Source organism: Mustela lutreola, chromosome 12, assembly GCF_030435805.1.
Source record: "Mustela lutreola isolate mMusLut2 chromosome 12, mMusLut2.pri, whole genome shotgun sequence".
In the NCBI taxonomy this organism is placed as follows: Eukaryota; Metazoa; Chordata; class Mammalia; order Carnivora; family Mustelidae; genus Mustela; species Mustela lutreola.
The window spans coordinates 88853305-88865186 of NC_081301.1; the positions used below are offsets into that span (position 1 = coordinate 88853305).

The following is an 11882-nucleotide window of genomic DNA, read 5'->3' on the forward strand; positions in this document are numbered from 1 at the left end:
TGCTAGTATTAAATTTCCCTATTAAGATTTAACTATAAATACAACATTAAAAGTATTTTCGCTGAGAACTTGTGCAGCCCCTAAATGCATGTAGTGAAACCCAAAAGTCTGCAATCTGTCACCTAAGAAACCCTGCGCTCCACAACCTTCTTTAAAAAGCATACCACTTAAGGATAAGGTCTGTCTTCTTCATGCCAAAAATAAATGGGAAGATTGGTGGAAACTGTTACAAACCAATCCATTCAATCATACAAAGTTTGGAGTCCAGCAGACCATTACGCAGAGATAAGGATTTAAGAAATGATTTTTAATAATTAAAAAACTACACATCCGTATTTATAAAAATCTGGTCTCTGGAAGTTATCTACTCCAACCCCCAACTTTAAAATAAAGAAAAACTGAAGTCTAGACAAATGTCTAAGGTCAAAAGTTAATTATTAATAGAGTAGAATCTATGAGTACTCTTAACTCATAAATGCCTCCCAAAGAGTATTTAAAGAAAAACACACATACACACGTATTTTGAATAGATTTATTTATAACCTTAAGGGTATATGCGTCAATCTTGTAATCCTACATTAAACTGTAAGCCTGGCTAAGAAACCTATAATACCATTTTAATAATATTGCAATATTCCCAGCAGTTTTAGAAAAATATAAAGAATCATTTTAACTTTTACAACTATTTTGCAGTGGGATAACTCAACTCTCAAACTTCCTTTTATATATAAATATATATATATATATATATATTTTTTTTTTTTTTAAGATTTTATTTATTTATTTGAAGAGATCACAAGTAGGCAGAGAGGCAGGCAGAGAGAGAGGAGGAAGCAGGCTCCCTGCCAAGCAGAGCGCCTGATGCGGAACTTGATCCCAGGACCCCGAGATCATGACCTGAGCCCAAGGCAGAGGCTTTAAACCACTGAGCCACCCAGGTATCCCTCAAACTTCCTTTTTAAAACAGAATTTTATGTGAAATATACACCAAATATGGCATATAAACTTCATATACTGCTTGAAGCAACAGTAAAACCACCAAGCATCTACCACAAAATTAAGGAACTGAAAATTAACGGTATATCTGACATTCCCTGTAGAACTCAATACTATTGTATCCTATTTCAACAAATGTAATCCTGACTTGATCATCCTTTTGCTTCTCTCTAGTTTTGCTATACACATATAGCCATATAGCTCTTTAAATATTAAAATATTAAATATTAAATACTTTATTTTGTGTTTTGACCCTTATATAAATTCATATTACAAGTATTCTTCCAAAATAGCATTTTTCCTTAAAATTATGTTTTGAGATTTAACCAATGAGCTAAGGATTATTTTCACTGGTATGTAATATTCAATTTTGACTATAATAGGATTTATTTAAAAATAATACTGCTATAAATAGTTTAATACTTTTACCTAGTATTAATGTACAAGGGCTGTCTAGGAGTAGAATTTTTGAGTGATTGGGTATATGCATCTGCAGATTCACTAGGTAATGCCATTTTCCAAGACTATAAAATTTCTATTCCCACCAAGAGTGCATCAGAGTTCCCATTGCTCCATTTCCTTATAAGCACATTGATCACCAGAATTTTTGAGGAATACACTTTGCCAGCATTAGTGTGCATTTTTCTGAGAGTGAAGTTGCGTATCTTTAAAAATACAGTTGGTCCTTGAATAACACTAGGGTTAGGACTGCCAACACCCTGCACAAAAATTTGCATACAACTTTGGACTTCCCCAAAACTTAACTACTAATAGCCTAGTGTTGACCAGAATCCTTAGCAGTAACATAAGCAGTTAATAAATATTTTGTATGTTACATGTACTATATACTGTATTCCTACAAGTACAAAAACAAGATCCTGAGAAAATCATATGGAAAACACATTTACAGTATCATATTGTATTTACTAAAAAAAAATCCACATATAGGTGGATTCGCACAGTTCAAACCAAAGTTGTTCAAAGATCCACTGTACTTCTTGGCTGTCTGAGCTGCCTGTTCTGTGAAGTGTCTGAGCACGAATTTTATCCTTTCTTAATTGTTACTGTTTTACTTATTAAGAAGTTTAAATACCTATCTTTTGTTATATGGGCTATATATACCCACTCCCAATTTGAGGCTTGTCTTTTTCTTCATGGTGTCTTTTGATAGAAGTTTCTTATTTTTATCAGTATTTTCCTTTTCAACCTATACTTTCACTTAAGAACTTTTATTTAACCCAAAGTTAACAAAGTTAACAAAGATATTCTCCTCTACACCAGTATGTCCTAAAACCTTTCTGGTCAATCACAATTAGACCTTCAATCCAATTGGAACTGATGTGTGCTCATGTGTGAAGATAGAACTTAATTTCTTTTTTTCGTACACAACCAACTGCCTCAGTGCAATTTATCCATCTTTTCCCCATTCATTTCCAATGTCAGTCTTTATAAATCAAGAGTCTACTCATCACAGCTTTGGATCTGCGCTTTCTATTCTGTCATAGCACACTGGTCTGATGTATTTCCCACCAATACCACAGGTTTGTTTTGTTTTGTTTTCTTAATACAGTTGACAATGTGATTAGTTTCAGGTACAACAATAACTCTGTACACTACATAACGCTCAGCACAGTAAGTGTAGTTGTCACCTGTAACCATGCAAAGTTATTACAATACTAGCCACTGTATTCCCTATGCTGTGCTTTTCATCCCCATGACTTATTTGTTTTAAACTGAAGTCTATGCCTCTTAATCCCCTTCACCTATCTTACCCAACCCACCTCATCTTCCCCTCTAGCAACCACCAGTTTGTTCTGTATTTGTTGTTCTGCATTGAGTCTGTATTCGAGATTCCACATATTAGTGAAATATGGTATTTGTCTTTCTCAGACTTATTTCACTTAGTCTAACATGCTCTAGGTCCATTCATGTTGTTGCAAATGTGAGGATTTCATTCTTTTTTATGGCTAAATAATATTCTTTTTAAAAATATATTTTTTGAAGATTTTATTATTTTATTTATTTGACAGAGAGAGATCACAAGTAGACAGGCAGGCAGAGGAGGCCGGGGAAGCAGGCTCCCTGCTGAGCAGAGTGCCCAAGGCGGGGCTTGATCCCAGGACCCTGAGATCATGACCTAAGCCAAACACAGAGGCCTAACCCACTGAGCCACCAAGGCACCCCTCTAAATAATATTCTATACAATGTTTTCATGAACTATTATAACTTTGTGTTAAGTCTTGGTATCTGATAGGGCAAGTTTTTTCCATTTTGTTGAATTTCTTTAGGAGTTTCTTAGCTATTCTTGGCCATTTCTTTTTTCACCTAAATTTTAAAAGCAACTTGGAATTTGCTATAGACAGTACTAGGATTTTGACTGGAATGATGCTCAATATGTTTATCAATGTGAAGAATGACATTTTTATAGTAAGTCTTCATGCTCATTAATATATATACAGTGTATCTGTCCATCTAATCCAACTCCAATATTTTCAAATAAAATTTTAAACTTTCTAAAAATAGGCCTTACATGTCTTGTTAATTTATTGCTATGTTACTTGCTTTTTTGATGCTACTATAAATATCTATTTTTAATTGCATTTTTCTGTTCATTGTTAGTGTATGGAAATGCAACAGATTTTTGTTACAGAATCTTGTAACTAGCAAGCCTAACAAATTTCCAGATTAATTCATCAGAAAGCTTATGTGGAGTATTTTGTGGTTTTCACTGCATACTTGCATAAAACCTGTATATGATAGTTTTCCTTCTAACTTTTTTTTGTTTTACCTTACTGCTCCACCTAGAACTTCCAGAACAATGTTGAGTAGCAGTGTGAGTAGGTACCCTTGACTTGGTTCTGAACTTGCTGCATATTTTCACTTGTCTTTCATGTAATTTTAAAAGTAGGTATTTTCTACTCCTAATTTGCTAAGAGTTTTTTTTTTTAATCAGATTACTGTGGAATTTAATGCTTTTTCCTCTACTGAGAGGATCATCCAGTTCTCCTTTAAAATGGGCTATGTAAAAAAATAAATAAAACAAGAGATGTTAACTTTTTTTCTAATGTTCAATCTCTCATTCCTTGAATAAATTCTATTTGGTCATGGTGTATTACATATTTTATGTATTAGATTCAACAGACTACTGTTTCTTTTTCTTGAGATTTCTGCTCCTATATTTGTAAGTTAAACTATTTTTTCTTATTCTATCCTTGATGGATTCTGGTACCATCACATTCTGGTACAGTCATATTCTTTGTGTAAAACAGGAAATGACTCCTTTAAGAACTAATGAGTAATTGTCTTCGGTGTTCTAAGAAAATTAACAGCTCTTTTTTTTCTACTAAGAGTCCATTTTGATCATTTATGTAGTTGTAGAAACCTACACATTCACAACTTTTAAGAATTTAAGCTTTACTACCATAAAGTTGTTCATAAATTTTTTTTGTTTAGGGAGGAGATAAGCAAATTTTATTGTCCCTATGTCACACAAAAATCTAGGAACAAAAGATTTGAGTTGTAGAAAAGAAATAAATGAATAGTAAATTAGAGGGCAATGGAAATAATTTAAGTTTGAAAATTTTCCATGATATTAGGATGAAAACCATTTCAACATATGTGTATGCCTGGCTCAGAGTAGACTGTTCCCTGGCCAAAGCTTGCCATAGAATTAAGGTGTTCGAGGTCTTGCTGCTCTACTGGCTTCTGACAAAATGTTTGTGATCGTAGATTAAAGGAATGTATTCCCGGTGCTCCAGGTCTGTGCGGAGCTCTACCAACTCATCTGCAGAAGTGTTACCCACCCATCCATCTGCCGGGAAATCCATCAGGTAGTCATATAAGGCCCAGTCCAGGGGATCAGTGTTGACTGTGTAATTCAGATCCTTCCACTCAGACTCAACAGACTGAAAGCTCACTTCCCTGATGGAGACAGTGTCACTCTGGACCTCCTCTTCTTGCCTAGTCTCATCTTCTGGACAGGGACAGTCCAGCACCGGGGGCTTCTTGCCACAAGTCCTCACAACTTCTACCACAAAACTGGGAATGGATGTCAATCAGGCTGTTCTTCAACCTTCTGCCCTTGGAGGGCTCCTCCTCCCCATCCAATGTTGGCAGGATACTACTGTCAACGTGGAAAGCCACAGTGATCTTCTCTCCGGCAACTTTCTGCACTAACTTGGCTTCTGACCCATCTACTTCCAGCTCCCAACTTCCAGAACTCTTGGGGAGGTAATTACGCTTTGGTATCTCCATTTCCTCCTCAATGTCATCATTCAGCAATTCAACAAAAGCTCTGTGCCCCTGGGTGTGCAGTGTGCTGCAGCCGCAGGGCCCAGGAGAGCGCAGGAGACCGTAGGCAGCATGGGCCCTTGCCACCTGGAGCCGCACAAAGGGCTGCATGTATGGCCTGGGGTGCATGGGCTGCAGCGGCGAAGGCAGCCGCGTGGGCTGAGACAAGAGGGCAGGCATGGCGTGTGGTGGCTCAGTGGCCGCAGAGCCCAGCGAGCAAGGCACTGGGCATGAGAGCAGTAGTGCAGTAGCTGACACAGGAGGGCCCTCTAATACTCTCATCATCATTTAAATCTTTGCCCCATTCTGGTAATGGCCTGGCAGTAGGCATCCTGGCAGTTCACGAACACTACAGTTCTCCTGCAAGCCCACGGCATAACTGCATTTGCTCCTTCCCTCTGATGGAAGGTGTGGCCTCTTAATGGCCTTTGTCCAATGAAAATGTGAGCCGAACAAATATTTGTGGCTTTTTGGAAGAACTTTTAACAGCCAGTTCCCTTTACCTAGGTGGCAATCACAGGACAATGTACTCAAGTGAAGACTCCAGCAGCCTAGGTACCCAAGGACCACAGCCTAGACTGGGTAAGTAGCAAGAAGAACTAATCTGTATTTTTAAACCAGAATTTCAGGGTGGTTTTCGACCTGTAACATATCTTTATTATTTTTTTTTTACATTCCTTTTTTCTACTTTATCTACCCCCCATAACCTTCTCTAGAAATTACTGATTTTTGGCCGAGGGAAGAGGGGGAATGGAAAAAACAAATGAAGGAGATGAAGAGATTAATTAACAATCTTTGTTATATAAAAATAAAACAACTTAAGGAATACAATCAATAATATAGTAACAACTTTGTATAGTGATAGATGGTAACTAGACTTACTGTGGTGACCATTTCATAATGTATATAAAATATTGACTATATTATACACCTGAAACTAATACTATATGTCAATTATTCAACAGAAAATAGTAGTAATTCTCAGGAGGATTTTTTTTTTTTTTTATTCCACTATATTCAGAGCTAACAATCAGATAAGTAAGTAACCGTATGTCGCATTCTGTGGGGTTATTCTTCCTTCTAAACACAGTGCTTGCCTTCTAGTTTTATCTCCCAGTCTTCCCCTACCTCCAGGACCCACAATTCAGAGCAACCAAATGCCTTTCCAGTGCAAAGTCAGCGAATGCCCTTGGGGGAACAACTCTGATATCTTTGGATCTGCACAATTCTGCCTCTGCCTTTGGTAAGTTTGCTTCATCTTTCCACAAGCCCAGGAATACATTTAAGAAGACATTTGACACTATTCCTAAGCATTTTAAGTGTTACATACTTGGAGAATTCTCTAGGTATATAGTCCAAAATACTTCTAGAAATGGCAATTCCTCCCAGCAGTTCTACCTACCAACTCCATTCTTTACTTCCAAGCTCTACATTTGTGTTTTACTCAAGGAACTGAGAGAGAAAGTGATCTGTTACTAAAAGCAAGTCGCAACTCTGAATTTTTTTTTTAAAGTACTTAAGTTCACTCACCTTATCTGCCCGTCCCATGAAAGCAGGTTTGCCTGCTAATCCAAGACAAATGGCACATACGATGCTAGACTTTCCTGTTCCATTAGCTCCAATAATCATATTCAGATGGGGTCCAGGAGAGACTTCACAGATATCATACGTTCTGAATTATAGAGAGGTAAAATTACTAAGACATAAAAATATTTTCTTTGCAAAAACATTTATTTCTGCTGATGTTTTCTACAGGTTTCCCTGAATTGCTTTAAAAGCCAGCTGACCTTACATTTTAATGTTATTTATACATTATTAATAAACTAGAGAGAAAAAAATCAGTGGAAAAAATGAGAAAATGATAATGCGGATCTGAAATAAGAATATCAGTGGGAAAACAAGATATCATAGGCTCTTTTAATTTACATCTGTTGAATGAAGCAAAGTTTGGTATTATTTATCCCTTTCATGAGAAAATTTATCAAAGCCACTGTAAAAATAATTTTTCAAAAAATTTTATGTAAGAGAAACCATGGCTCATCTTAAATCTGTGAATTTTACATTTGCATTTCTCTGGAATTAAAATGCTTAATAGCAACCCCTCACATTTTACTAAGTGAAACAATCCAAATTTCTATTCCAATCACACATCTATCAACTCAATGGTTTCATTTTACTGTTAATTTTTTAAAAATCCCCTTCTTTCAATATGCTGCCAGAGATATCCACTGTTTAGTCCATGTTCAAATAAATGTTACTTCTATGGAAAGAAACAAGAATGCATCATCAAGCACTTCTGTAACATTCCCTCAAACCAGAAAGCTGTCTGCTGTCCAGAGCTTTAATTAACTACCTGCAAGGTAGCACCTAATCCTTATTAGTCACCAAGGACAACTATGGCAAAATGTCAAACAGACTCAGATAATCTTCTACTTTGTCTCTGAATACCCTGAATTAGAACCCATAAATAATAACCTGATAAAAACTGACCCAGCTACTAATCTGCTAGGCATGTCAGTAATGCAGTCAAGCACACTTCCACTTCAGTGCTCAGAGAAAAATAATGTGAAGTGCCATGTGGTAATAAAAGTAAGTACAGGGAGTCAACAAGTTATTTTCTGACAGGTTTCCAGCCCCACATCTCAACAGTGTCTACCTACTTTATCTTTTCAAATGCTTTGTTCTGTTGGAAGCCGAATCATAAAGAAACCCTTAATATAATGATTAAAATGAAACTAGTTTGGGAACTTCAGGCATCTGGAAAATGAACAGCCTTGGAACTTCTTAATCCCAAAACATGAACCCTAATTCTTTCAACTTTTTAATTTTCTGCTATAAAATCTTTGTGCCCCTGTTTAAAAAAAAAACAGTGATGTAACTGATGTTTAAGATAACAATAAAAGCGAGGAAAAAGGAGAGGAACTCCTAGCCTATGACATACACATACACATACATTATCAACAGAAAGTTCCCCCACCAAAAAAAAAAAAAACCAAGAAAACAAAACCAACCAACCCAACAAAAACAAAAACAAAAACCACCCCACACATCAAAACAAAACAAAGCCTCCACATTTAAAAAAAAATTAGTTTGTCTGACTGATTTTTATTGGGAATTCCCTTTTTGTGAGTTTCCTTTTCTCCAAGCACCTCCTGAAAAGAACTGTCCTTTGCCTGGTATCTCATATATTCTCCAGGACTTCTGGTAGGACTGACATGCTCAAAGTCAGCCCACATGACCTACAGATGAAATCACCACTTCCCGAACACTATGTGGATGCTGCGGAACAGTCACTTCAAACTTTCCACATTCAAAACTAAACCCGCTATCTTTCTACTCCCAAACCATTCCTGTGGTCTCTTATCTTCATCCCATTGACCAAATCAGAAACCTAGGCATTAGTTTTGCATCATCTTTGATTCTCCCAACTCCTTCCCCTCCGGCCCCCATCAATCAACAAGTCACCAAGTCCTGTCAGACGCGCAGTTCTGAGATCACTCATTAAGAAAAAGAAGAAAACAGGACTCTTCAGAATTTAGCTCTTGATTCATCTTTTTCTACTTTCTACCTCCTTCCCATGTTCTCTAACCAGACCTCCGAATTCTACCTATCATGAACTTCTTTCAGTTTCTTGACTATCTTTATGTTACTTATTCTACAAGCCTTTGCACAAGCTATTCTGTCAGCCTAGAAACTTCTCCCTCCATTCCCAATCCCACTGGACTTTATTCACTCCTAGGAATTCCTCCGGTAACTACTGACTTTCAGACCACTTCAGTTCTCTAAGCCCACCCCTCCGCCCTCATTCTTAAAACTCAGAGCCCTCTGATCATGAAAATAAATGGGGTAGCTCTGCACATGACAGCCAGCCAAGCTCTATTTCCTCACAGTTATTCCTTCTTCTAGGACTTGCAAAACGCTGTGCGTACCCTGCTTAAAAGGGTAGAAGAATTCCCAAATGCAGAATAAAGTAGGCTCTTTGCAGTCCTGTCGCCCCACTCGAATGCGGCAGATAATATTTTTGAAACACTTTCCCCTTAGGCTTCTTAGAGAATACTCTCCCACAGTTCTCCTCTTACCTCCCTGAACAGATTCTTCTCTGTCCCAGCTCCTCTTCTGCTCACCCTTACATGTTGGCATTCCTCCAGGACGCCGTAGCTGGCCTTCCATTCCTATTTATATTTCCTTTGGGGCCAGCTCAACCATTTCTGCAACTTCAAGAACCATCTATACACATCACTTCCAAATCTCTCACCTGTTCACATTTTCCAGACCCTTAAAAATACTGCTTATGGAAGATCTTTTGTAGACACCCCACAGGAAACTTCAAGTTGCAGGATCCACAAAACATTCATTATTACTCTCCCCAAATTGCTCTCGGTCCCCAAAAGGACCACATCTGACCAAGAGCAAGACAGAACTTGAGAAAAATACTGCATAACTCTTACCCTCAGGCCTCCTAAACTGAAGCCAGATCCTGTCAAATCTTCTTTCCACTACTTCCCACTGTCACTCCTAGGTTCAAACTCTGATGACCTCTCATTGTTGTAAGAGTCGTCTTGCCTCCCAACTTGTACCCTTTCTAAATCATCGCTCACACTGCTGCCGGGGGAGGGGGGGGGGCGTGTTAAGATGGAAATGACACGTCATGCCCTGCTTGAAATGCATCCTGGTTGTGGACAGGATAAAGCTGGAATTCCTCAGCCCAGAAAACACGGATCCTCCGCAGCTGCCTACCTCCTAGGTATCATCTCTGTCCGTGTCACTCACATCTTACGTTCTACCCATTCTCAAATACCAGACACTTCCTAAGGATGACCAACTGTTTCAGGCAGTTCCTTCTGTCTACAGTGCTCTTCCCTGCAGATTGTGGTGAACCTCCTCTACAAAGCCCTTTCTCACAGTTAGGGATGAAATGAACTGCTTCATCCTTTGTGTCCCTAAGGCATCCTGAGATACACAGATCTTCTTATGGTAGGTCACCCATTTGATTTTATCTATCTTTCCTGATCTGGATTCAAACAGCAATTCAGCGGCTTGTTACAGCAGAAACATGGATAAATGAAGCTTTCTGAGCTCGTCTCGTCAAAGAGATTAAGAGTTGTTATAAGGTGAGAATCAGAGTATTGTGTAAATAAAGCCTCTACTTCTACATCTGGCACATGATAGATGCGGGGGGGGGGGGTGGTATTATTACACTTCTGTTATCCTAAGCCACCATGTGCAAGCTTAAAAAAAATAAAAAAAGACCGTGACCAAACAACAACAAAGCTGTAAGATGCTAGACAGATACACAACATTTGTGTTAAGACGTATTTACTAAATCCTAAAATGATTACTACGATGATTAGCTGTCTGGAAAAACAGAAGGGGAAGCGGGCGGGGGGGAAAGCTGGGATTGGGAGGGGGCAAGGGTCTGCTGGGGGCCCCACAACAGAGAGGAGGCTCCTGTTCGCGTACACTTGCACCTCCATCCGGGACAGCCTGACTCACCACCTTGCCCACCTAGCAACCGCGGACTCCGCCACAGCATCGCGGCTCCCCTGATTTAACTGGGGCTTCCTCGGAGTTCCCGGCGCCCGCACTTGTGTGAATTAGAGATTGGGTCCTCCCTCCGTAGGCCGCGACTCGCAGGCGGCAGCGATCTAAGCCCCACGGCGGCCGCGGCCGCCGCAGGACGCCCTCCGAGAACGGTGGCTGAATGGATAGAAGCCCGCAGCACACCGGCCGCACGCCGAACCACCCCAACGCGGACGCCCATCCTCACGGTCACCCCGGCTTGAACTCGCCGCCAGACCCCCAGCCGGGCGCACGGCCGCCTCCCGCCTCACCCCGCCGCGCAGCCTGCGCCCCCCGCCCGCCTCACCCCGCCGCGCAGCCTGCGCCCCCCGCCCGCCTCCCCGCCGCGGCGCGGCCTCCGGCCACTCACAAGAAGTTCTCCATCACGATGCGGACGATAGAGCCTTCCACGAAAGGCCTGGACGATTGCAGCGGCAGAGGCGCCGGCGGGGCCGAGCTCTTTCTCTTGCTCGGGACCTCCGACGAGGGATCTCTCGGGAGAGCTCTCTTGGAGGGCAGGGTGCTTGGGGTCGACGTCTTCCTACTCGGAGTCGCCATCCTGGCTTCCCCTCAGTCCCGGATGCGCTTCCGTTCCCACCGACCTGCAGCCTCGGCGCCGCTGCGCCCGGCTCCCGCGCGAACTGCCCGGCGCGCGACAGCGCCCGCGAGCCCGCCCCGCGCCTGCGCAGTTCCGGCCCGGCGGCGTCAGGCGGCCGCCGGGCCCCGCCCCCCCAGCCCCGCGCCTCGGAGGCTGACGGCCACGGGAGCCCGTCGCGGGGTGGGGCTGGCGCGGGCGCAAGCGGGCGGGGACGACGGCCTCCGCGTGTGGGCGGCTCTTCGACCTTCCTCTCTGAGCGTTGGTGCATTTTTCAGAGCTGGGTGTTTTAAACTCAGAAATAGACATCAACTGCATTTAGTACTTGGAAGCCCTTTCAGCGCGCCGGGGAAGGCGACCCGCGAGAGAACGGACGGAGGCAGGCGGTGGCACTCGGGGCGGGAGGCGGGCACCGATCGAGCAGACCCGGACTCGCCTGTCG

General features: G+C 41.3%; 2 protein-coding genes across 3 annotated transcripts in view; both read right to left on the reverse strand.

Moving 5' to 3' along the window:
- Positions 1-11504, reverse strand: part of SMC5 (structural maintenance of chromosomes 5) — a 97158-nt gene extending 85654 nt beyond the window's left edge. For both annotated transcript variants that reach the window (XM_059143588.1, XM_059143587.1), the window contains exons 1-2: positions 11216-11504; positions 6817-6958 (exon numbers count right to left, since the gene is read on the reverse strand). In XM_059143588.1, coding sequence (XP_058999571.1) covers positions 6817-6958; positions 11216-11403 — 330 coding nt within the window. In that variant the 5' untranslated portion in view covers positions 11404-11504. The remainder of the gene's footprint in view (positions 1-6816; positions 6959-11215) is intronic.
- On the reverse strand, positions 2989-6806 carry LOC131813247 (complement component 1 Q subcomponent-binding protein, mitochondrial-like). The gene is given in 2 exon segments (XM_059143589.1): positions 2989-5052; positions 5054-6806. Coding segments are annotated over 2 exon segments (882 nt in total). The 5' UTR covers positions 5575-6806; the 3' UTR covers positions 2989-4691.
- Positions 11505-11882: the final 378 nt, after the last annotated feature.